Source organism: Tenebrio molitor, chromosome 4 (assembly GCF_963966145.1).
Source record: "Tenebrio molitor chromosome 4, icTenMoli1.1, whole genome shotgun sequence".
Lineage (NCBI taxonomy): Eukaryota > Metazoa > Arthropoda > Insecta > Coleoptera > Tenebrionidae > Tenebrio > Tenebrio molitor.
Genome location: NC_091049.1, coordinates 10683554 through 10709686, shown reverse-complemented (window position 1 = coordinate 10709686; position 26133 = coordinate 10683554). Strand labels below are relative to the sequence as shown.

General features: G+C 34.1%; 1 protein-coding gene across 3 annotated transcripts in view; it reads left to right on the top strand.

The window, feature by feature from the left end:
• The window catches only part of Nep3 (Neprilysin 3), a 36983-nt gene extending 11183 nt beyond the window's left edge, over positions 1 to 25800 (top strand). For all 3 annotated transcript variants that reach the window (XM_069044066.1, XM_069044067.1, XM_069044065.1), the window contains exons 2-9: positions 18356 to 18592; positions 18705 to 19490; positions 19547 to 19695; positions 19746 to 19912; positions 19960 to 20142; positions 20194 to 20355; positions 24821 to 25093; positions 25161 to 25800. In XM_069044066.1, coding sequence (XP_068900167.1) covers positions 18356 to 18592; positions 18705 to 19490; positions 19547 to 19695; positions 19746 to 19912; positions 19960 to 20142; positions 20194 to 20355; positions 24821 to 25093; positions 25161 to 25525 — 2322 coding nt within the window. In that variant the 3' untranslated portion in view covers positions 25526 to 25800. The remainder of the gene's footprint in view (positions 1 to 18355; positions 18593 to 18704; positions 19491 to 19546; positions 19696 to 19745; positions 19913 to 19959; positions 20143 to 20193; positions 20356 to 24820; positions 25094 to 25160) is intronic.
• The last annotated feature ends 333 nt before the right edge of the window (positions 25801 to 26133 follow it).

The following is a 26133-nucleotide window of genomic DNA, read 5'->3' as shown; positions in this document are numbered from 1 at the left end:
CGGCAAAATTGCCGTGCCGCCGGGTGGAGGTGGGATAGTAATAATAATTTAGTACCTAATTTAAATGCCACCTACATTCATCAAGATTCACTTGTTTAATTACCATGCGGAGTCTTTAATTATGAGTATTATGTGACTTAAAAAGCTCTTTAATTAAGAAAAATTACATGTTAAGGGATACGTTATTAAATTTTCATAAATTCATGTTTAATTTATATACTTAAGTAAATTAAATTACAAAAAAAGTCAGAGGGAAAAGAGACTATAAAGTGCTAATGAATAACGCAGACAAGAATGTTAAGTACAAAATTAATTACAAGGAAATATTATTTTTAATATATGTACTGCCATTAAATAATCATCAATTTTCCACACCTCTGTGAAACAGTTTCTTTACTTTATAATAAAGCAAGGAACGTTGTCAACTTTTATTTAGATAAAAATGATTTGAAAGTATAAGTTCAATTACCTAACATACGTAAATTTGGATAAGAAAGTTTGTGAAAAAAAAGTGTTATTAATTGTACAAAATCATCAAAATCACTAAATTTTGTCGCCATGCATCTCGATAGCTGTATTTAAATCCCATAGATCACACATGAATCACGCAAAGAAAGATTACAGGATACGAGGAAGGTTGGTGATTTATTTCCTTTGAATGAAAATAAAAAGATTGTGAGTGAATCTGAGTACTGCTGTTGTCAAAGAATTAGTACCGGGTGATTTTAAATGACTGTGACTTTTTTTCTTAAGTTGGGAACATTTTTCATAAATCATTTTGGCAAACTTGATACCTTACTCAACACATTGGCGTACGTACGTACGTCATTTTGACATTTTATGTTTTAATAAATTGTGTCAAATAGGCGAGGACGCCTATATTTATGTTAACTATCACATTAAAAAGCAGAATAACCAACAATAATATTACCAACCTATGAAAAAAAAACAGAATGTGTCGTAAAGACGCGCGATAGAAGTGAAACTTTTGTATTACAGGGAAACATTGTATTTATTCATCAATCACTTTTAACACAACAAAATTGTATATTTTAATGAAGAAAATAAATTATAAACAACGATAACACTAAACAATATCGAAATGCGTAATTTAAGAGAGGACATTATCGATAAATGCCGTGAGTGTGACAAAGACTGCTCCCACTCGACCCAATAGTGTTTACCCCCACCACTTTTCGTCACACAAAAAGGTTGCCGATCAGAATTTCAAGACCCTCTCATAAAAAGTTTCACTTCAAAAAGTCACATTCATTTAAAATCACCCGATATTATTATATCATAAAGAGTAGAAATGAGTCTTTTTGTGCCAAGCCCAGAGATTGAAGACCGAGACGCAGTCGAGGTCGATAACTGGGCGAAGCACAAAAAGATCTACTCTGAATGATATATACTATTTTTTTTCCTGCAGTTACATTAATATTACAATTTTCAAATTTTAAAGCAACAGTAATTCCTACTTCCCTTGTAATATTTCTGATACTTGAAGTTTCCATAATATGTGTTAGTAGAATCTTCAACACTACCTAAATTATCCGATGTACTTTCAGCAAATCTCCAAGTAAAACTTTCCCAAAATGGTGATTGATCGCGATGAACTTTTACTAAAATTACAGAATCCAAATCTTCGATATCCCCCATTGTCAAATTGGTCATTTCATCGCATCAACAAACTCTATCACACCTAGTATTTATGCACCTAACATACAATAATAATTTATAATTTTTCCTCTAGGGAAATTTTACCTATGTATCCATCAGAGCATTATGTAGAAATCATAGGTACACTTTTCGCCCGCCACTGTGGTCGGATTAGATCTACAATAAGTTTGCCGCGATCTGCATCAATTCTGGAGGGTCGCCCGGTGCGTTCACGTTTTCATTCAATGGCATCGGACTTTTTACTTCAGATATTCGCTAAACATAACAAAAAGTATCAAACGATTGCAACTTAAAAATGTTTACTTATTAACATTGAACGACCATCTTGATTGCTGATTTTGACATTACATCTGACAGCAAGGACACGCCCAAAACGGACGACTCGTGAAATTCCACAGTGGCATCGGTTAAATATTGGATAATAATTTTGTTATTTCGGTTTTTTGAGGCTTTATTTTAATAGGGATAATTTAATTATTAAATATTTCGTGTAATTGATAGTTCTAATTGATAAATAAATCGTGACAAATGCTTCAAATGACCTTACATTTGACTCGGTCGAGCCGCCTATGGACACTTCTACTCGGCTCAAAAAAAAAAGACACTTTAACCGTCTCTATGGAGATACACAAAGGCGCGATTTTCGACCGCTTGAAGGTAATAGTAGTTTATTTAACGAGTTCGTGTATAAATTGGATTTTTTTTGGCATGAATGGACCAGTTACACCAATTTACACACAAACGAGTTGAATACAATGTTTTTTTGTTAGACGAGCCCCTTAAAGGCCCCAAATCGCTTAAAATCTTTAAAATTAACTTGACGTTTCGTTTTGACAAGTTGTAACATTTATCAAAATCCGTTCACACAGGAGAAATTTCTCAAATTCTGACAATGTCGAACAAAAAACACTTTTAAGCCCTCTAACGTCTAAAATAGATGCTTTACGGTTGCCAAATACAGCAATATTTAAACTAGGACTGCCAACTTAACCAACTTACAACCAATTAAAGTTACGGCTTAGGTACTCGATTTTTTTCTCGATCGCACGGTATTTTATATCAACATAATTCAGAAATGTTAATATAGCTAATACAAAGAGAGACAAAAAGAAAACAAATCAGAGTAGGCGTTGCAAATTAGCGGTCACGTCGTAACGGAATCATATGCAAATAAGCGTCCAATGTAAAGGGTGTTTTTTTAAATTTGGCGTCGAAGTAGGCGTTGGAGAGTCGATTGAGATCGCACAAAATTTTTTTAAAATAATCAAGAACAACATTTTATATTCGGAAGAATGGGTAATTTACCAGCTTTATTGAAAACCGCTAAGCAGATTTTTCTGTGAAATATCAAGCAAACGTCAGTTTTAAAGCAACGGTATTGATGTTAATTAATGTTTTGGTAAAGTTTATGGACATTTCCTGTAATTGTAACCAACAATTATCCCAGAATAAGTGGTAAAATGAGTTTTACCATTGAAGATAAACTATTAATTAGTAATAATAATTAATTAATTAATTAATAATAGATTTTTCGAGAGCTAGAGAACCAATAAAACGACTGTGTATAGCAAGTATACGTATGTGTACGATTAAGCTAAGAGAAACGTTTCAATAAAACAAAAGATGAGATACCATTCTTGATTTGTTTTTTTGTTGATCACTCTGTATATCCTTATAGTTAGGTTTTCAGCAAGTAAACATTTTTCGTCAATGAAAATATCCATAAACGAGGTCAAAATGGCAATTATTATCTGTTAAGTGTCAAGGGCTTTATTTGATAACAATTGGCATCTTAACTGAGTAATTTATGAATGTTTGACTTAGGTTACGAAAAATTTTCATCTGAGTTTGTAACAATTACAAATTTTCGATTGCACAAAAAATGTTGTGTATACCTCGGCCGCGAAATCTTTTAACATCCTCGAGATTGTCGACAAGAATGATTTCGCGCCTTGATATACAAATAATTATTACCTGAAAGAGTGTGAATTGTACCTATTTCTATTTGTTTTATTGTCATTGACAGTTGAAATAAATAAAAAAAGGATTAATTTATGCCTAGAAAATGACTATGGTCATTTGGAGCAGCACCTTTAAATTAAACACCTTTTCCTCGCTCTAACTTTGTCTTTAAAAACTCCTTATTTTTCAATAAACCGTTGCTTCCCATCACACATAACCCAATTTTCGTCGATCTATCAAATTCACGTCACTTCCCGGTATTGTGATAAATTTAGCCAACAAGGACACAAAAAGTCACGATAGTTTTATTGCCAACTCAAACACTAATTGTTGCTCACGCGGTATTCTTTGACATATGAGGAAGTCACTTTTTGATGCCTAAACTGATCCCGCAATCATCCGTATCAGCGGTTTATGATAATCACGTCAAAACGACAAAAAAAAAACTAATAATAATATGTATGAGACATTGTCATGTCGATTAATGAAATTTGCATTAAATAGAATGACTCAGATTTGAGTACATTGTCAAAGATCTCCTACTAGTCACCTTTATTGTAAGTGACACTTGAATGTAGTTCTGTCAGCCAAATATGTTAACAGTATGTTTTATGTCATTTAGAAATCTCTTCTGTAATACAAGTTCCACAAGTTTTTTTGTGTCAAGTATGGAACGTATTCAAAGATAATTACATACAGATGTGGAGTAAATAATTGACAACAGAAATTCCTATCATAATTCCGGCAAATTATAAAAGTGTTGAAGATGTACTGGTCACGGTCCTGTCTAAAAATAGTACAAAATTGATATAGATTGATGAGGTTGTTCCCTTTATCGTTTTGATGTGCTAAAAAAATCAAAGGAATTCGTTAATGAGTTATTTTTATTTTACATGTGTTTGTATGGAAAGGAAGAAGTAGGTAACAAAAATATGTATTGAAGAAATTATACCAGTTTTTGGAAAATTTAATTACTCTTCACTTTTCCGGCGGAATTGAAAATGCAACCCACAGTACATTTGCAACGCTAACGTGAATGTTTTAAATATCCTATTGTTTTAAAATGAAATAATTAATCCATGATGGCTTTGTTTCCAATAATTTTATTTGTCACAACTGACATTTAGGAAAAAGTTACGACGAGTAAAATGTATTCGAACGATGAGAAAACAGACATGATCCTTATTTATGGCGAATGTAATAAAAATGATTCTGCGTGTTTATGCAGACAATAAACATTTTCCCAAAAACTCTTCGTTTTTTCACAATTTCATTTAACCAAGCGAATGACGTTTATGTCAAAATTTACCAAACTGCACAGCTAACTATGATTTATGTTTTTTAAATCAAAAATCAAATATCCACGTTAACTTTGCAAATGTATTGTGGGTTGCATTTTCAATGACGTTGGGCTCATTCTCACTCGTAAAATACCCTGTATATTTGACAATGACACATTTAGGATTATTCGTACGGTAAAAATTGTTCAGACCAATTTTATAACCTATTTAATTCCCAACAAAACATTTCTGTACGACTAATAGTTTCTGCAATGTGGGATGTGGCCGTTAATATGCCATGCCGGTTTGTTTACAACGCGAGGCGTAAATTCACCTTTGACCACGGCGCCTGTTAATTCGCACTACGATTGCATTTATTCATCTATTTTAAACTTTGCAAAAGTTATAGTGGTTTGAAATTAAATGATAAAATACGGAAAACTAACATTTTTTAACAATTAGTTTGAAGACTCGTATAGTTGAGATCGACAAAATTCAGTCAAGGAAGCTAGAGATTATGATATGTTGTTAATTTTTTTTATCTCGATTATTTTACTTTTTTATTACTTGAAAAAATTCATCAACAACATATCGTTCCATCTAGATCTTGACGCATTTTTTTATAAGATTCTTTCCTAAAGTTCATTTTATCATTTAATTTCAAACTGTTGCTTTTTTGAATATCAACGGTAATAGTACAGGGTTATTCTAAATGATTGTAGTCGAAGTAGGCGTGAAAACTGAGTGTAAAATTTGTGGTTGCCGCTCCGTATAAAGGTGATCATAAAATACTGCCTGCAACTTATTCAGAAAACAACAAAGGCTTAAACAACGAAATGAAGGGATTGTAATTGTGAGAAAAGTATAAAATGAAACATCAAAGAAGTTGCCCAAAATGCCTGCTAACGTTTACAAGGCAATCTTCAGTACGACGTGTCCAAGAAAGTTGAACTCGATTCAGAATGCCTCTGTTTTTACGAATTTCCTGAGCGGTGTTTTGAACGTAATGAGGCGGAGGTAAAACACAGGGATCTACGAGGTGATTTTCAACAATCCCAACCCACACGTTAATTAAAATGACTGCTGGAAGTAACGCTCTTGGATTTTGTGAGAAATGTCTTCTTCTGCAACTAAAATGCGATCTTCTCGTTGGCGGCTAAGATCACGCTTATTCATTTCGAAACGCCCGAAATCGCGAAGATGCTGCACAACGTTTACAAAGGTTCCTGCATTGCGAAGTATCCTTTGAGGCAACTATGCTAGGGCCAACCAACAGATATAGTCAATGTGTCAATATGTCAAGTTAGGTATATAATAGGCAAAGTTTATCTATTTCGTTATACCGGGTGTATTATGAAAAACCTTTGGTGCTATAACTTCCTTATTTTTTTATTCGATTTTAATAATGATATGTCAAACAAAATTGTTTTAAATGGGCTACAATTTGAATTGATCCAATATTTGTTCTTGAGTTCTGTTTTTGACAAATGAGAGTCAACTTTTTTTTTTCAAATGGCACTACATATTAACTTTTTTTGCTCAGTTTTATAGAAATTTTTATTTTAAATATGCAAATGTAAACAACCATGCTCATGCATGGAAACAAAAAGAAGAAATTAAAAAATTATGTATTTTTTTTTAAATCAAGTACCTATGTAGTCACATTAAACAGTAATAAAAGTGCATTCTAATTTTGCAAAGTGACTGAGACAGCTATGGACATTCAAGACAATGTCTATTTGACTCCGGCCGATAACAGAGATGATTTAATAAAAAGAATCGTAGCAGTATGTGAACAAATACCACCAGAATTTTTATTAAACGCCGCAATGGGCGTCAGTGGAAAGTGTCGAATGTGCCTTAGAGAGAATGGAGGTAATTTCAAACATTTGCTATAGTAAAGTTATGGTTACTTGATTTTTGGAAATTGCATTTTTTTTATTAAAAACAAATTTTTGATTTTTTATTTTAATGTTTGTGTATTCAGAAGATAAACATCTATCAGAATAAAGATAAAAAAATATAAAGTGCAACTTAAAAAAACAAAGTTAGCTGTGGTCTGTCAAAAAATATAATGTTAAAAAAAATCATAGCATGTCGGGCTATAGTGTTTCTAAAACGATTTTGTTTGACGTATCATTTGTTAAAATCGGATAAAAAATAAGGAAGTTATAGCACCAAAGGTTTTTCATAATACACCCGGTATGTACTCGTATACCACTTTCCAACTTATGTATATCAGGTATATAAGTTCCCGTTGGCAAACTCTTTGTTTTTGCACTGGACTTTTGTTGAAAATTGCATGCATATCCTTAACCGGAACATAATTTTACCACTTCCTGACAATATCGAGGTATATATAGGTATATTTATCAGATTAATAAAGTAAACACCATACGGCATACAGTTGGTATCATTTTAATTTAATCATTCTGAGGGTGCCAACTAGGTCCTCATCTGTAGTGATGAAGATTATATGACGTGCAGAATGCTTTTTTTAACAATAAGAATTCTCTTTTGACGCTTGGACTAATAGTTATTTACATTACAAATGCGGTAGGCTACATTTTACAGCGCGAGCGATGTATTAATCTTTTTGGCCGACAACGCGTTTTCTCAAATTTGAATTTGTTGTAACCAATAATTTTGCAAAACCTGTTAAAGACTGACATTTGGTTAATAAAATACCAGAAAGTTATCTATTATACCGATAATTGATATGCTTACGATTTATATCACAAGATTGCGCCATCAGAATTCACAATTTTTCAGAAGAAAACATTTAAATTATGTTCATTTTCGAAAACTGAACGGATCAATGGTAGCGGTATCTTGTCTTGGTATAAATGGACTTTATTTATGATAAGCTAACAGTTTTTTTGGAGGTCCCTGAAAGCTTAAAATTTTCGTGGTATTTTACACTCCGTGCGGTAAAATGACAGATGGTTTGTAAAAATCAAGATACCGTAGCTGTTCAAAATGTGTGAACATGTCATTTAGAGTTGAGGAGGCCAAAAAATATTTGAAGGACGCTCACCAATTATTTTCACCGGTAAAAAACTCGAAACGAGAAAAAAATCGAATTTACTTTTATCATAAAATAATTATTAATTTGCAATAATTTGATCAAATTATGACTATACTTACAAACGCCCATTAAATTAATATTTCTTTGACGCTTTAACGACGACTGTAATCTCAGGTTTTATTATCACGGTCAAATGGTACTAAAATTCGTTTTAAAGCTTTCCGATATGAGACTATTTTATTTCGCGAAAATAGAATTTAAATGCGAGTATCTATTCAACGAAGAGTAATAAAAAATAATTATTGTGGCATTATTTATTGACGCATATACAGTCTGTCGCAGAATTGTCTCCCCACAGAAAACACGCATGTGCCGACAGCAAAAGAAAAATCCAAGATGACTAAAATAAATTTTCCTGTAGCTCACATAACCAAGTTATAAAGTTTTCAATTTCATCAATCCCAGCAGCTCGTCCTCAGGTATTACTACAAAATCGGACAGGTTGCTAGACAACAAAATTCTAAATTCGAAACGCAACATTGCGGTTATCCTACATTGATGGGGCTCAATTCTGATTGGTCAAGTTTAGGATGTCTTTTCCCGATTATCGTTTGCGATAGAACTTATTTTCTTTAAAATTTAGATTAACATTTACCCAAATACTCCCTCTTTCCTCTGGCGATGCAGTTCTGGGACAGCCTGTATATAACACATTTGAAGCTACATAAAATGTATTCAATAATAAAATATCCAATTCTCGTTTAATAATTCAATCATCATAAATCTCGAGATGAACCTAAATAATAATTAACAGTAATACCGTGGGATCGAATAAAAAAAAAAATTAGAGTTGGCTGTGACCAAAAATGTCAGTTGGCAATTCGTTAAGAATTCAACTATGTATCAGATGTCAGTCTTAAAAGTTAGGTTAATGATTTTGAGAACGTTAAATCTTGATTTTCATAAAGGAGTAAATTATGTGTGACCTGTCGGTTGTAAAAGAATTTCCTCACATAGAGCAATGAAACAATGAGATTTAAAACTGCCGCGTCTTTATTCAACAGTGAGCCCCATAACGTTTGACTTCGCTTCATGTTTTCAAATGACCTTCGCAAAGTCGGGACATCAATTAAATTGCAGTTATTAGTAATTACTTGCATTCATTCGGGAATTGTGTTAGGGCTAATTTTGAACACGTTGTTTTTAGAGTATGGAAAAACAAAACAATCAAGGCAAGTTGTTGGTAAGTGCCTTTTATTGAAATTCCTCAAAAACTCGAGATGTCGAATAGGACCATTCGCCGTTCTCAGGTCTTTCTCCATTTCTGAAGTAACACTGCACAATGAACATTTTTTACTCTAAAGTGAACATATTTTAATAGCAAATTTTAATAGTTCATAATTAATAATGACAGTTACGATTGTAATGACGTCTGATGACATTTGAATTAAATTTTTACGTGTTGCCAACTGAAGCGCATTAATCACGGCCGTCTCGATTTTTTTTTAAATTTTCGATCGCACGGTAGTAATAGAGGAGAATAACGGAGAAAAATTTTTTGGGTACTTTTGGTCATATGAAATTTGGGTTTTTTATCAAGTTGGTCCTATTTTCACAATGTTCAAAATGAATTTGAAATTCGATTATACTATTATTTAAATAATACTTAACTGATGAGTTGATGACTATTTTAAACATTTAATTTGATTATTTCCATCACTATTGCAACACAAACAATGGTCCAATGAGAATTTGACTTTTGAATCAATCATTTTTGTTTATCTCGGATAAAATTCGCTTCCTCTTGTCAGTGATTAAAATTTTTCTTTCCTCTTGTCACATTTGACAGTTCATTTTATAATTTAATGAAAATGACTTCTTCGTCGATAAATAATAACATATTGTCGTTGTTTGTTGTTGTTTTTTTTGTTCTGGAAATAATCTCAACAAATTAACTCGACTTTGTTTTTTTCGATCGGATAATTTTTTAAATTTATCTACTCAAACTTTTTGTGAAATAAAAAAAATTATCCGATTAAAAAACAAGGTCTTGTTATATTATTATCGATTAATTCCCACATACATCAAATGTGCGTGTTCAGACAATCAGAGCGGTTGCTTTCGTCCAATCAAAAATGTTTATCACGGATAAATCATCCTCCTAGTCTGTCTTCTGTCAAAAGCGGATAAAATTTCATGTTACTCCTGTCAGATTCTCAAATTGTTTTTAATAACTGTGTTTTTAATAACTGTAGGGGCCAGTTTATAGAAGCGAAATTAAGTTAATCTTAATCAAATGCCAGATTAACTGAACACGTGATCAAACTGAACCAATTGAAGTTTCGGATTCATGGGTTAATCGCGCATTAAAATTTAATTTGAATTAAATATTTAATTCTCTTTCTAGAAACTGGCCCTAAGTATTATAAATAAATAATTAACGTTAAAGTTTGTATTCTGGAATTAATCTTGCCAAAAATAACGCGACCTAATTTTTAAAATCTGATAAATTTCCCTATTTTCATCAAACATTTTTGCTTTAGACAATTTTACTCGTTGAATTTGGGCACTTTTATTCAGAGGTTAAACCTTTGAGCTAAAGCTCGTAAAATTGTCAAAGCAAAAAGTTTTCGTAAAATTGAAAAATGTATCCGATAAAAAAATTAAGTCTTGTTATTTTACCTTCGATTAAAATTAGAACTTTATTATCAAATTTTTTGGAAAGAAATCTTATAATTTTTTTGTTATTTGTTATTGTTAGGGCCGGTTGCACCGACGTGAGTTAAATTTAACTACAGATTAAAATATACGAAAACATTGTTATAACAATAGGTAACCAAAGTAACGAAGCATTTTAACCTACAGTTAACTTTAACTGGCGTTGGTGCAACCGACCCTTAATGGAATAATTATTAAACACTTTTCCCCCATATTTATACTAAATTACCTCTCCTTGTGCATTAGCTCACACCCTAAAATTTCAATTTTCTAATGTTAAATAAAGACAGAAATAAATGTAAGCGAACTATTCTCTGCGACATTCTGTATATTACGTACCACATTTTATAGATCATGCATTTTACAACCTGCAGGACAACAAATTAGTTTGTTTATCCATAATAATGCCGATTTTGAATATATTATGAGGTCCATAAAACACTAGTGGACTTATGAACCCATAATTAAACTGTTTTTACAATTCAGTGGACTTATGAACCCATAATTAATCTGTTTTTATAATTAATGAGTTTAGAGAGAATTGAACAGTTTATTGAACATCAAAAAGAAGAAGAACGGTTACAGGAGGTGTTGGATAAAACCATGTATTACACTCGTGCCTTAACAGCAAATAAGTCAAGAGACATTAGCCAACTCGAGCAAGCTCTCCTGGCTAAACATTTCTTTCGTCACTTATTTGCCTTATAAGACACTTGTATAATAAATAGCTATTATACTAACTAATAGGCAGTATTTACATGATGTGATATTTTAAGCATGACTTGTGTACAATAAAAAGTTAAATACAATCAAATATTTAAACTTATGTAGTTCGTTGTTGGGTTGTCGGTCAAATAGTTTTTTAGAAAGTACTGAGCATTTTTTTTTGGTTATATTTACATATGCGTTACATTAATCATCTGACGTTATGCCTAAATTAATTTATCGTTATCGATTATTTATATTATTTATTAACTAAGGGTCGGTTTCACCAACGCCAGTTAAAGTTAACTATAGGTTAAAATGCTCCGTTACTTTAGTTACCTATTGTTGTAACAATGTTTTCGTATATTTTAATCTGTAGTTAAATTTAACTCACGTTGGTGCAACCGGGCCTAAGGGATAGATTCACTAAACTTAATAATTTGCAAATCGTTAACGAAACGCCCAATACAATGTTTCAAACAATATCAGCTGTTCCAAATTCCCATAATATAACACAGACATATAACACAAAAAATAATAAATATTTAGAACTCTCCGTTGCTATGAGAAATCTTTGGTGTTTAGAAAAAAATTGGATTTTACCATTTATAATTTCAGCAACAGGAATAGTACCGCAATCTCTTTTTAAAAATTTAAAAATTCTGGATTTACGGAACACATTGGTAGTTGAAATTCAAAAAGGTATATTATTATACTCATGTCATATCGTCAGGAAATTCCTTAACATTGACATAGAACATAAAACACAAAAAAGTCAAAATGCGGAGGCGAGACGCCGGTAATTATGTTGATAAGCACTGTACTATTACTTGATAGTAATATCCGTAATAGTGTATGTACTCCGGCAAAATTGCCGTGCCGCCGGGTGGCGGAGGGATAGTTCAGTTGTCATGGATTTGAATTTGCAATGTCTTATCGAGTTCCGTGAATGACCCCTCATTAGGTAGTCTGCTACGTAGATAAATAAGTCAAACAAATCACTTAGGCCCGGTTTCTGGAACGGTCCGATAACTTAACGGCCGGTTAAATCAAGCGTTGCTATAGAAACGCTAGAAAGTGACCAATCACATTACATGATTTTTGTATTTATCGGAGAGTTAACTAACTGGCCAAATAAAATGTTTCCAGAAACCGGGCCTAAGTCATTTTTCGTTTCCCTACTAAAAGTTTCGTGACAACCCTAAATAAAAAACCTTCGGGTATAAAACTAAACTTATTCTTCGACACCTTGTCGTTTTTCTACGAGGGTTATTTAAAAAGTTCACAACCTGATTATAAAAAGACTGTACATTTCTTTTAGAAATCCTTCCTTTTATTCTTAAATATAGTCTCCCTGAATTTTAACTGGATGTCGTGGGCATCTGATTCTCCAAAATCTTCAAAATAGCCTATAACTTCACTTGAACTTATTTTTAAGGACTACAAGAAAACTTTTTGAGATTTAGGGATAGATGGAAGTCGTGGAGCTAAACTAAGGGAATAAGTCTGATGTGGGACCAGATCGTATTTCAGTTTAGATATTTTTGTCATAGAAAATACACTGTTGATCCCTTTTTCACACAATTTTCATTTTAGTTGAGCCAAAAGGTTACTGTTGCATCGTGGCTATAGTGTGACCTTTAGACGATGATTAGTTAACAACAGCCCCTTGCCATGTCAAGTATTGAAATCGAAATCTTTATTTACACACAAAACTGATTTGCCTTCCTTTGGTAACGTAAAATTAACAAACTTTCATTTTTTAACTAGTACATACTTTGTTTCAAAAGTGTAGTGGGGCACTCAAATATCATCAGTATTTTCAAATCAACACCGAAACTCAGTTGTTTCTTTCTTAAAGCAGTCCAAATCGCCTTAACAGTTTTGTACTCGAAAAGTTTTTTGATTCATTGATGCGCGAACGCGACACCCACCTTGCGGATAATTTTTTCTTCCTAAATCTTCAGATGTTAGAGGAAATGTTCGTTAATCTGATTGTGAGATGTAATAATTTCACATTCTGCACTTTATTAATTTTTTTCGTTGCCGTGGTACTTTTCAAGTTCCAGTGTACAGAAAATACTCTCAGTAAATGTTCAGACCTAATGGCAACGTTTTTACATAGGCTTATCCAACTTCTTAAGGAGGTAGTTTTAGTAATTATTCTGTCCTAAGAAATACATCAACATTATCCCTGTATTAGGTTTTAATCAAGAGGCTATAAAAGTCACTGGTTTGGGTCATTATTTTGTTAAAACTGGCAATGTAGAGGCATTGTTTTTATGGCGATATGATACTAGATTACTCCATAGAATGTCCTTATACGAGTACGTATTATACAATTGATCAAAAAGAAAACAAATCAGAGCATGCGTTGCAAATTATCGGCCATGTCGTTGCGGAATTCTATGCAAATAAGCGTTCAATGCATGGGCGTAGACAATTTGTGGTCTCAAACGCTACTTTATAATATTAATAAATCATACCTCATGAATTTTAGACGTTGGAATTATAATTTAATTATTATCATCTTATTATTTTATCTACGATCGTGTAAAAAGCAGGCACTTTTTGCATTGAAAATCGTCGTCAAAGTTGCCGCTTAGTGAACTGTGAAATTTTTATTGCACAGACTGTCAGAATGAAATATACAATTTGTTGGAAATGTCACAATTTAAAAATGTCAAATAAAACAATTACTTTTTAGTAAAAGTAAAAGTAAAACGTAAAAAGTTCCTTTATTGTACGAACGGGTTTTAATTAAAATACGGCGAGGTACGAGCGAGTGTTTTAAAGGATGTGAGTATACATTTTTACACTTTTATCTTAAATAACTAATTATCTGATGATGGAGAAAGTTTATAAAATAAACAAGAGCAACACTTTACATTCGTAAGAATGGGTAATTTACCAGTTTTATTACTAAACGCGACGTCACTGGTAAGCAGATTTTTCGCGGAAAATGTCAAAGAAACCTCAAAGATGTGCTGTGTTAACCTAGAAAACAACTTTTCGATTTCGTCCAATTAACAGACGTTTACTGTTCTACCATTGAAGATAAAGCATTAATTATTTTTTCCGTTGACCGCTTGTTAATTTCAAAATTAATGAATTCTTTTGTCTAAATTATAGTGTATTAATGGGCCTCATTAATACACTATTTTTCATTAATCAAAGATTTTTGCGATTTTGACGTTTTGATTAAATTTTGATGTATAAACAACCTCGAACATGCATTGTTTGCACTTACCAACACTGCAGCAGGTAGTGCAGCAGGGTTTTCTATATTTTATAGCTCCATAACTGCACAATTACAAATTCACTTTTTCAAAAACCGACATTTTTGGTTATAATTCGCATGTCATATTTTTCAAAGGTAACTAGGTTTCCGTAGCAATCGTGATTTTTACGTGAAATTGAATGTGAATGGAGTTGACGTCTTCTGACACTCTTTGTGGAAAAGTGGAAAGTGTTGAAAAATTTAAAAATGGCCTACCCTGAGGACAAAAAAAGAATGAAGGTATTTATAAGGTCTCATCTTTATGGAAAAAGATGAAATTGGTTTTGATTTGGCTTTAATTTCAAAATTTGTCACCAAAAAAAAAAGTTTGCGGTCAACGAAAAAATTTTGTAATCAACTCTTTTGTTAATGGGCGATTAATAATCTCAACTATTAAAGCCACTCACTCGCTACACTCGTTCGTGCTTTAAACAGTTTCGATTATTAATCGCCTTCATTAACAAACTAGTTTATTAAATAACTATTTCCGTTGACCGCTTGTTAATTTAAAAATTAATGAATTATTTTATCTAAAATAGAGTGTATTAATGGACCTCATTAATACACTATTTTTCATTAATCAACGATTCTTATGATTTTGACGTTTTGATGATATTTTGATGTATAAACAACCTCGAACATGCATTGTTTGCACTTACTGCAGGAGGTAGTGCAGCAGGGTTTTCTATATTTTATAGCTCCATAACTGCACAATTACGAATTCACTTTTTAAAAAGCCAACCTTTTTGGTTATAATTTGCATGTCATATTTTTCAAAGGTAACTAGGTTTTCTTAACAACCGTGATTTTTACGTGAAATTGAATGTAAATGGAGTTGACGTCTTCCGACATTCTTTGTGGAAAAGTGAATAGAAAGTGTTGAAGAATTTAAAAATGGCCTACCCTGAGGACAAAAAAAGGATGAAGGTATTTTATAAGGTCGCATCTTTATCGAACAAGATGAAATTGGTTTTGATTTGGCTTTAATTTGAAATTTTGTCAAAAAAAAAAGTTTGCAGTCAACGAAAAATTTTTGTAATCAACTCATTTGTTAATGGGCGATTAATGATCTCAACTATTACAGGCACTCACTCGCTACACTCGTTCGTGCTTTAAACAGTTTCGATTATTAATCGCCTTCATTAACAAACTAGTTTATTAAATAACTATTAACTGGTTTTTCGAGGCAATGAATAATACGACTGTGGATAGCAAGTCAGGGCGTTTTTAAAATTTGGTGTCGAAGTTGGCGTCGAAGAGTCGATTGTGAATGAACCACTCGTCTTAGAAACACTGATTTTTCAAATTGCATGTTAAAAACACGCAAAAAGTGAGGTTAGATTAAACAGCTGATTAGACTTGTAATCGTTCACAATCGACTTTTCAACATCAACTTCGACCCCAAATTAAAAAAAAAACACGCGTTATACATGCATATGTCGTATGAGTCAATCTAAGACGAAATTTTCGATAAAACAAGAGATGAGGTAGCATTCTTGATTTATTTTCTTTTTGATCACTCGGTACACAGATCGATCTAATTTATTCTAAGCTTGAAACATGTGTTCCTATTTATCACCTTAATGTGTAACTTTTTACCAGTGAATACATTTTTCCCAATGATTCATTGTCTGCGTCTCATTTCATATTAATCTTCTTATTGTTCTTTAAGTTACTCCTATAGCTCCAAACTCGATGATCCTAACGTCTCTTTTGGTGGTCTTCCCTCACTGAAACTTTACCAATCACATAAAACTTCTTAATAATTTGAGATTCGTCGTCGCACAAAGTTTTCACAAATTTTGTTTGGTTTTCTCATCTTCGCATTATCACTAAATTTTTACTCCGTTTTATATTGTTTTGATTCATTGTTAAACAGCAAAATGATCAATTTAAGGAATAATTAACAAGTTATCTTTTTGTCTACATAAATTTTAGAAGGCATTAATTGGTAACTTTGTGCATAACAAGGTTTGTGAAGCATTATTATACTTAATATGGGAAAAAGTAGCGTCGAACAAAAAAACGTCATATCAACTCGTTCGTGTGTAAATTGGGATCTTTATGGCATGACTGGGCCAATGGAGGTCCAGTTTTAAAGCCCCACTGGACTGGACCTCCAGCCCAATTTACACACGAACTCGTTGAATACTATACTATACGCTTTTCAATTAAGTAATCCTAATATTGCTTTAAAAGAAACAAAAGCCTTGGTTTCTGCAGCGACTGGTGTGAGTGTGAAAACTATAGACAGGATTGTAAAAGAAGGAAATAGGTAATCCACTACAAGATGAAAATCAATCTCTTTTCAAAAGTCCGAATAAAAAACGTGTTCGTCGAAACCCAGTAACTGACTTTGAAGAATTTGAAAAAGTGGATTTTAGAAATGTGATATACAATTTTCACAAAACTGAACATTGTCGGGTCAGCGTGATATCTTTAAGACAGAAATTACGTGATCATTTTCGATGGAGTGGTCAACTAACATCATTAAGAAAAATAGTCAAGGATTTAGGAATCCGATTTCGAAAAATGAAAAATAATAGATTACTTCTGGTCGAAAAACATGATAACTATTCGAGCACTCCGGATACAATATTTACAAAAAATAATGGCATTTCGCCAAGAAGTGTTCATCACAGAACACTTAAGCTTAAGGTGTTCATCGATTAAATATAAAAATTTTAAACGTGATTATTTTATTTAGGATTTTTACTGTGTTTCGTTGTCTTAGAAACTTCGATCTAATTCTTTGTTGTCACGCCACTGCATCGACTCTTTGCCGAATCGTTCCGAAGTACCAATCGTGCTGCGCCGGCTCTTGCCATCCTAAAACGCGGGGATTGTAAATTATAACGAATCATTACTCACGGTCGTGGGTAACGAATAGCATTACGTAACAGTAAAAGCATACATAACGAATTTGTTATTTAATAGAAGTAGGAAAGCAAATTTCTGTTCAGACAAAAAACGGGAACAAGTCAAGAATTAGCAAGTAAACAATAGTCAGTAAATACTAAGTACTTACGTGGAATAGATAAAATGATTACTAGGAATTTTCCAATATTGTACCAATGGAATTTTATTTATCTTTGACGAATCTCATAAACAATTCCTTGAAAGCAGCTGCTATATTTGAATCAACTATGTATTTCAAAAATGTCTCAAATCACTAAAATGTCCACCCTGTCCAAAATTTCATAAAAAAATATATTGTTCAAAATTTGTTATCATAATGATGATGAATGGCTGTACATAAAAACTGATGTTAAATCTATTTAAATTGTTTGATGTTTGTCTCTAATTAGATGCATTTACACACCGATGGCTAAGGGAGTGTTGATTTGTTATTTTTGTCATTATTCTACCCATTACGTTCTCTGTGTTTTTCTAGGACTTGGGTGGCAACCCCTCAAGGTTGCTTTCAATGTTCTTTAATTAGTCGATATACGTAATGGCTTCGTTTGTGCAAAACACGCAATTACGATCACTTTTCCAAAGATAGTAGTTTTTTGTTTGTTACAAATGGTGTTTTACTTCGCATTATTTCCAGTAAATTAGACTGCCCAGGTGCCAACGAAATAACAACTAGATGTTTTGTAATTTATACTTTAATACATAAATGTAAACATTTTCTAATAACATGTTATTAGACATAATATGTAACATATTATGTTAACATGTTTTTCTTGATTTTTTCAGATGACTAGATACACACACGCAGATTTCACCGACGATGACAGTGTAAATAGTGTACAGTTAACCGAAGGTATAAGCACCAGCGCTACTCACATACGATACCATGCGAGCACCAGCATATGGAGACAGAGAACCATGTTGGAGAAGGCTCTCTTAGTTCTAGTCGCCACCCTTTTCTTTGTCATCGTAGTCCTCACCATCATCTTGCACTCGGCAGAACACCGAATACATGAATCGAGAGTAAGTACAAGACATGCAAGGACGCGCACATCATCTCAATCTTTGAGTCAAAAATATATTCAAAATTGTTGTCCATATTGTCAGTTCCGTACGACAAGGATCTTGCTTTTAGATAATCCACGTCCAATCAGGCGAAGAACTTCCATGCCTAAACAAATCATGTGTACATATAGCCAGTAACATCCTCGAAGCTATGGATCTCGAGGTTGACCCTTGCGAAGACTTCTATTCTTATTCTTGTAACGGCTGGGTGAAGGCCAACCCCATACCGGACGGTAAGAGCACTTGGGGCACGTTCATGAAGCTCGAACAGCAAAATCAGCTCATAATCAAGCGTGTCCTCGAACAACCGATTGAAAACCTCAAGTCCAAGGCCGAGAAGAAGGCCAAAATGTACTACGAGTCTTGCCTGGATGTCAACGATACCGTAGAAGACCTAGGGGCTGAGCCGATGCACACTCTCTTGAGGAAATTAGGGGGCTGGACTATCACCGACAGTGGTTTCAACGACCAAACTTGGTCCTTCCAAAACGTTGTACAGATGGTCCAAAATAAGTACAACATAGGCGCTCTGTTTTCGTACGTAGTGGGCGAAGATGACAAAAACTCTTCCAGATATATCCTCCAGATAGACCAAAGCGGTCTGACTCTACCGACTCGCGAATACTACTTGAACGAAACCGAACATTCCAAGGTTTTGGAGGCTTATCTTGACTATATGACTAAAGTGGGGGTGCTGCTCGGGGGCGAGTACAACTCGACCAAAGAACAAATGCAAGCTGTGATAGAGTTCGAGACGAAGTTGGCCAACATAACTACACCGAATGAACTGAGAAGAGACGAAGAGTCCTTGTACAATCTGATGACCATAGCTGAGCTGCGACAGAGGGCTAAATTTGTAAGTCGTCATTTTAACTACATCTCTTGATCTGATCCGTCTTATTGCAATTACAGCTAGACTGGCGTGCCTTTTTTGAAAACGCCATGAAAATCGTCAACAGGAAGGTCACTTCCAAGGAGAAGATCGTAGTGTACGCTCCTGAGTATTTGGGCAACCTGTCAGCTCTAATCAAAGAGTACCAAAGCACGCCCGAGGGCAATATGTAAGAAAGACAAATAAACTTGGCCAGTCCTTTACACTCACTCTTTCTAGTACTTTAAATAATTATTTGGTGTGGCAGACGGTTCGAGTTTTCAGTGGTTGTCTCTCCAAAGCTTTCAGAGATGCCTACAAAGGTCTCAGGAAAGCTCTTATGGGTTCTGAGAGCGGAGAAGAGCCTCAGTGGAGGTACTGCGTTCAAGACACCAACAACGTCCTAGGTAACGTTCACTTTTCAAGAGTAAAATGTTCCTAACTTGTGCTTTAGGTTTTGCAATCGGTGCGATTTTCGTGCGGGAAGTTTTTCATTTGGATTCGAAGAATCAAGCCGAAGAGATGATCAACAACGTGCGCAATGCTTTCAAAGCCAATTTTGCGAAACTCAAGTGGATGGACGAGGACACGAGGAAAGCCGCCATCATCAAAGCCGACGCTATTTCAGACATGATCGGTAAATACATTTTTAGCAAATGTGAATTGTTGTCGGAGGTTGTGATTTAAGGATATCCGGAATTTGTCCGCGATGCTAAGCAGTTGGATGAACGCTACGAACAGCTCGACGTACGCAGTGACACCTTTTTCACGAATAACCTCAACATCAACTACTACAATCTGAAAAAGAATCTGGAGAAGATTAACGAACCAGTCAACAAAACCACTTGGAGTAAGTCACTTTTAGCCCGACAACTTATTGCGTCAGTATTTTTGACTCATGTCATAATGTCATAATGTTGTCAAAGTGAAAGGAAAACAATTTGTGTTTATACAGGTGATTCTGAAATAAGTTTGGAAAAAAAAAGTGGAGTATCCTTGACACAAAATAATTCTGCGTAAATGACTTTTGGAGGTGAAATCAAAAGGATGGAAATTACCCTTTATCCTTGTATTTCCAACGCCTATGAATAGGGAAATTTTGTCCGAATTTGTTCACTTCATTAGCAACCATTGTTACATCAACTCGATAATAAAGTCGTAGGTGCAAGCACACTGCTTTGTAAATGTTTCTATGGAAATGATCGAGAGGAGTAAGCTTGCGTTTGTGACTGACGGGCACCTTTGATTATTATTGTTGCTAAACTACCTAGATAAATTGGTAATCACCTTTAACTCAGCAGCGTACTAGCAATTTTGACCAAATTTTCAATCATTTGTATCTCGAAAACGAAAAAACTTTTATAAGAAAAATTTTTTGTCAATGGCTTCTTCTCTCATCATTCATCACCAATTACCGTTTTTTTTCCAAACTTATTTCAGAATCACCCTGTATAGGCTATGCCAAAATCATATAACCACTATCTGTTGAATTAAGTTGGTGAAAACAAAATTACACTAAGTGTACTAACGGCAATTTTAATATTTATTAGTTACTAGGATGCTACACCAATCAAATCAAGTACACAACGTTGCCGGTTGATTTTTCGGGTAGAATGCAGTGTTGGTGGTTATTTGGTTTTGACACGACGTATATACAGGGTTATTATAAATGATTGTCCCATCGCAGTTGGCGTTGGTGACGTAGTTGAATGTGCCGCAAGCCTCATAACATGAGTGAGACTAGTATCGCCGATAGGTGGCGATACTGGCGGTAGTGGAAGTCGGTCTATTAGTTTAGTCACTGACCTTTATAACATGGACCGAGGATGCTATGTTTCAAAACTGAAGCAGAAAAGTCGGCCATATTGCTAGTCTCAATTTTTAGTAACTTACTTTTTGTCTAGTTAACTGAATTCTGTCCTGCTTTTCACTGATGTTTGACGTTGACAGGCGTGGTCGTGCTCGTTGATGGAGACGATTTAAAAATAACTCAACCATGTTTTTGTGACCAAATTTACAGAAACCACGAATAAAATCACAAATAAGAAATCACGGAACTCAACAGAACGAGTGACAGAATGATGTCACTAAATCTGCTGCCAACAGTATTTTGGTGTAAAACTGTAAAACTAAAAGTTTCCAATGTGAGACTACAAAGATGGCCGACTTTGTAGCTTCACTTTTACTGTGGCAGGGAGAACTGCACACGCAGTCCATGTTATAGAGGTCAGTGAGTTTAGTAGAGTCGAACATTGCGAGGCTGGCGACACATCCAAAAGTTGTGTGGGTTTTCAACGCCAACTGCGATGGGACAATCATTTATAATAACCCTGTATAAGTAGACTTTGATTTATATTTCGCAGTAAACAGCAAATAGAAACTGTTTGGTACATCACAGATGTGTTGAATCAATCAACATCTGTATTAATCGAACGAAATATGTGATCAGTTACGTAATTCCATTTCTTGTCATCATGATGTAAAAACAACTGGTTTCCTATTGTTAGCAAATAGCATATTTGATTTTTTTAACATTTCCTTTATCTCTGAAATTATACAGGGTGTATCTGAAATACGTGTGTTAATTTTAACTAGAGAAAGAACTCGCTAATTCATTAAACTTTTCTCTATAACATTTTTACGAAAAAGCATTACAAATTGATTTAAAATTTGGAATAAATTAGTCATCAAAATGTATACCCGCCTGTGGGTAAGGGCGCAAATTTTCTGTTGTGACAGAAACGGAGCCTTGTCAAAAAGTCACATTGTTATAGAAAAAAAAAAATTAAAATTAAAATTTTCATGGTTACAAAAAATTGAGCCTAGTTAATCACACAAAACAACTCGTTTGGTTAAAATTGGGAGGCAATAGTTATTTGGATTACTAGTCCAGAAAATGATATTTTGCGAGTGTGAGTGGTATTGCGTAGCCAAGGCGCCTAGCCGAGGCGAGCAACACGAGCACTGGCAAAACATTTTCTGGACGTGTAATTCACAAAATTTTTCATGCCGACAAATTTAAGTCATTTTTAAAAAGTATAAAATTATTATTAATTAATTCAACCAAAGTAATTTCTATGTCAAACTTTGTTGACATTTAAAAATCAATGCTGCCAGCCCATTCTCTAGCGAATTTTTAACCAAGGTCACTTTTGTAAGTACTAGGTCGGGAAATTAACGTTCTCGGCGGATTTTGAATCATGCGGCATGAAAAAATTTTTGGAATAGTTTTGCGAATTTTGCAAAATGTTATAGAGAAAAGTTTCATAAATTGTCGAATTCTTTCACTGGTTGAAATTATTTATTTCATGTATTTCAGATACATCTGTATAATATAAAAACAGTACTACAGGACATTAAAGCCCATGACTTAGTCCTGCCAGTTAGAGTTATCACTCTATAATGTGTAACAACACATTGTCTTTGTCGTTCTTCTTAACAATTTTTTTGTGCTGCCATTGCTGTAATTGATATTTTACTTTAACGATTACCGTGCGGCAATGGAAATGAGTGCTGCAAAAGACAAACGAGAAATCTAAGGCAAGAAAAAATAAGCTAATTGTGACAAATCCATTATTACTGAAAGACAATTATGTCTCCAATCTTATAAAAAAAAGGTGCTTTGTAAATATTAAAAAAATGCTAAAATGTGTTAATTTTTGGTTAGGGGAGTGTATTAGTAGAAATTTCGGTTGGTAAGGCTGCAAGCTCTGTAAGGTTTAATGATCTATTGACATTGATGAATTTTTGGTATTCTGCTTCATATCGGCCTGCGGATTTTACAGGTAGTAAATTTGCACCCGCTTTGTCTGCAAAGTTTTTGATATGTGAAGGAATTTGACATATTTAGTGATAAATTTTGTTTAAGTAATATTTATTATTTTAATGATTAAAAAATATATTTTCTTACAAAAGGCAGCACAAAAAATATTGTATGGTAACTTTTGTGAAAACTCCATTGCTTTACTCACTCACATACAGCGCTCGACTGCGTCTCGCGCTATATTACTGTTCGTAAAGTAGTGGATCATTTTCAACACTTGTAACATAAATAACTATTCTCAGTTTTGATCTGTCCTATCGGCTATTCCCAGCATTCTGTCACTGCCTCCAGCCATTTCTTCTTCGGTCTTCCTATTTTCTTTTTTCCTCCTTCTCCCTCTATCAGCTTGTCTATGCTCTGGAATCCTACCGATATGTTCCAGCAACCATCCTATGTGCTTTGATATGTTGCACCATTTTTCTGTATCTGTATAGATCTTTTATCTCCTTATTTGTTTTTCGTCTCCATCTTCGGTCTTTGTCTCCTTAAATATTTTCCTCGGCATCTTCATCTTCCAGTTTTATCTGGTTGTTTCTTTTGTGTTAAAACCCAAGTTTCATATCCGTAAATCGCCGTCAGTTTTACTACTGTCCTGTATACAGAGTGTATCTAAAATGTGTGTTAATTTTAACACGTAGCAGAGCTTGTTAAATGAAACGTTTTTCTATTTGAATTTTTACGAAAGTGTTACAAATTGATTTAAAATATGTAATGAACTAGCCATCAAAATGTATGCCTATGGGTCAGGGCACAAATATTTTGTTATGATAGAAACGGAACCTTTTAAAAAATATTACATTGTTGTAGAAAAAATTAAATATGTAGGTAATTAAAATTCTCATCGTTACAAAAAATTAGAGATTAGTTAATCACACAAAACAACTCGTTTGGTAAAAATTGAGGGGCAAAAAATATTGGAGAACTTTTGCGAATTTTGTAAAATGTTATAAACAAAAGTTTCATAAACTGGCGACTTTTTCCATTGGTTAAGATTAACACACGTATTTCAGATACACCCTGTATTCTTATTTTCGCTGTTCTAGATATTTCTCTTGACTTTACCATTCTGTTTAATAAGCCCATTGCCTTTCTTCCTTTATTCATTCTTTTATCTATCTCTAGCTCTTCTTCGTTATTGCAGATAAAAAAAATATTTCGTTGGACATCGAGACTGCAGCAAATGCAACTATTGCAACTTTGAAATCACCCAAGATAAGGACTAAAGTAGAAACATTTTAATACCATTTTAATACCGCACACCGGTGCGGTAAATACGTCGTTACCACATTCAAATGAATGACATAAAAGTCATAAAATAATTCGTCTTCAAAGTATATTTCCGAAATACATAGTTTAAGCAGATTTCTTTTGTGCGTACGAAATCAGCAAAAAATTTCCTTGAAATGAAGTGCTTCTTAGAATTACAGTATCGAATTAAATTTGTTAATTAGATTTGGAAAATTCTCTAATTTAGTATCTGTTAAATTTGTAGGTATGGCGCCTTCCACAGTGAACGCGTATTATACACCAACCAAAAATCAAATGGTATTCCCTGCTGGCATCCTGCAAAGCCCCTTTTACGACACCACCTTCCCCCCAAGTCTTAACTATGGAGGTGTGGGGGTGGTCATGGGCCACGAACTTACCCACGGTTTCGACGACCAAGGCCGCGAGTTCGACAAAGACGGCAACTTGAACCACTGGTGGAAGAACAAGACCATCGATCTCTTCAAGAATCGTACAAAATGCGTTGTGGATCAGTACAGTAAGTTGTTGTTCGAGGAAAATATTGCAACAATCTTAATTTCCTGGTGTCTTAATCTCATTTCCAGACAAGTACAAGATCAACTCCAAAAACATCAACGGTAACCAGACTCTGGGCGAGAACATTGCCGATAACGGCGGTCTTAAAGCCGCTTACCACGCCTACTTGTCTCTGATGAAGGACAAGCCTGAACCCGAGACTCTTCCAGGACTCGCTCTGAACCACAAACAGCTCTTCTTCGTCGCTTTCGCCCAGGTGTGGTGCTCTTCCGTAACCAAAGAGGCCACGGCCCTCCAAATCGAGAAGGATTCACACTCGCTCGCTAAATTCCGAGTCATCGGAGCCCTCAGCAACCTGAAGGAGTTCGGCGAAGTATTCAAGTGTAACGTTGGAACTAAAATGAATCCAAAGAACAAATGTGAAGTTTGGTAAAAACGGACCTTGTACATATGTTTTGACCAATCATTTAGGGGCCTAAGGTTGCGCCGCTTATTTTTCATTTGGATGTACCTGATTTCAAATTAACTTAGTACAAGTCGCATCTTTCCTGTAGCCGAAATTTTGTTCTTGGAGTGTAAAGGGAGGTTTTGGTCTCATATCAACTTATTTACATGAACGTGTGATTATGGTTCTTGTCCTTGTTTGTGTAAATTTGTGTACCTATATTTTTACTGTGATAACAAGAATAAACGTAAATATTTAGAGTACTTTCGCTCGTTTTTGTTTTTAATATTGGCTGCCGTGATGACGGGGATTGTCAACACACCTGAATCTTTGCTCACCTAGTACAATGCACAGGAAAAACAAAGTTCAAGCGTGCTGACGTCGGCGGTGACCTCTGCCGATGATTCTGGGAGATGCAGACACGGCGAGGCTGGAGACAGGCGATAATGATCTATTCTCGATGTAAATGTTGCAAAAATATGAAGATCTAACCGTAAACATGTCCACACAAAAATTAAAACAACTTCCACAGCTAGAGGCTTTGAAGAGTTATTATTGAAAACATCATTTGCTAAAACACACTGGTGCCTACAGAA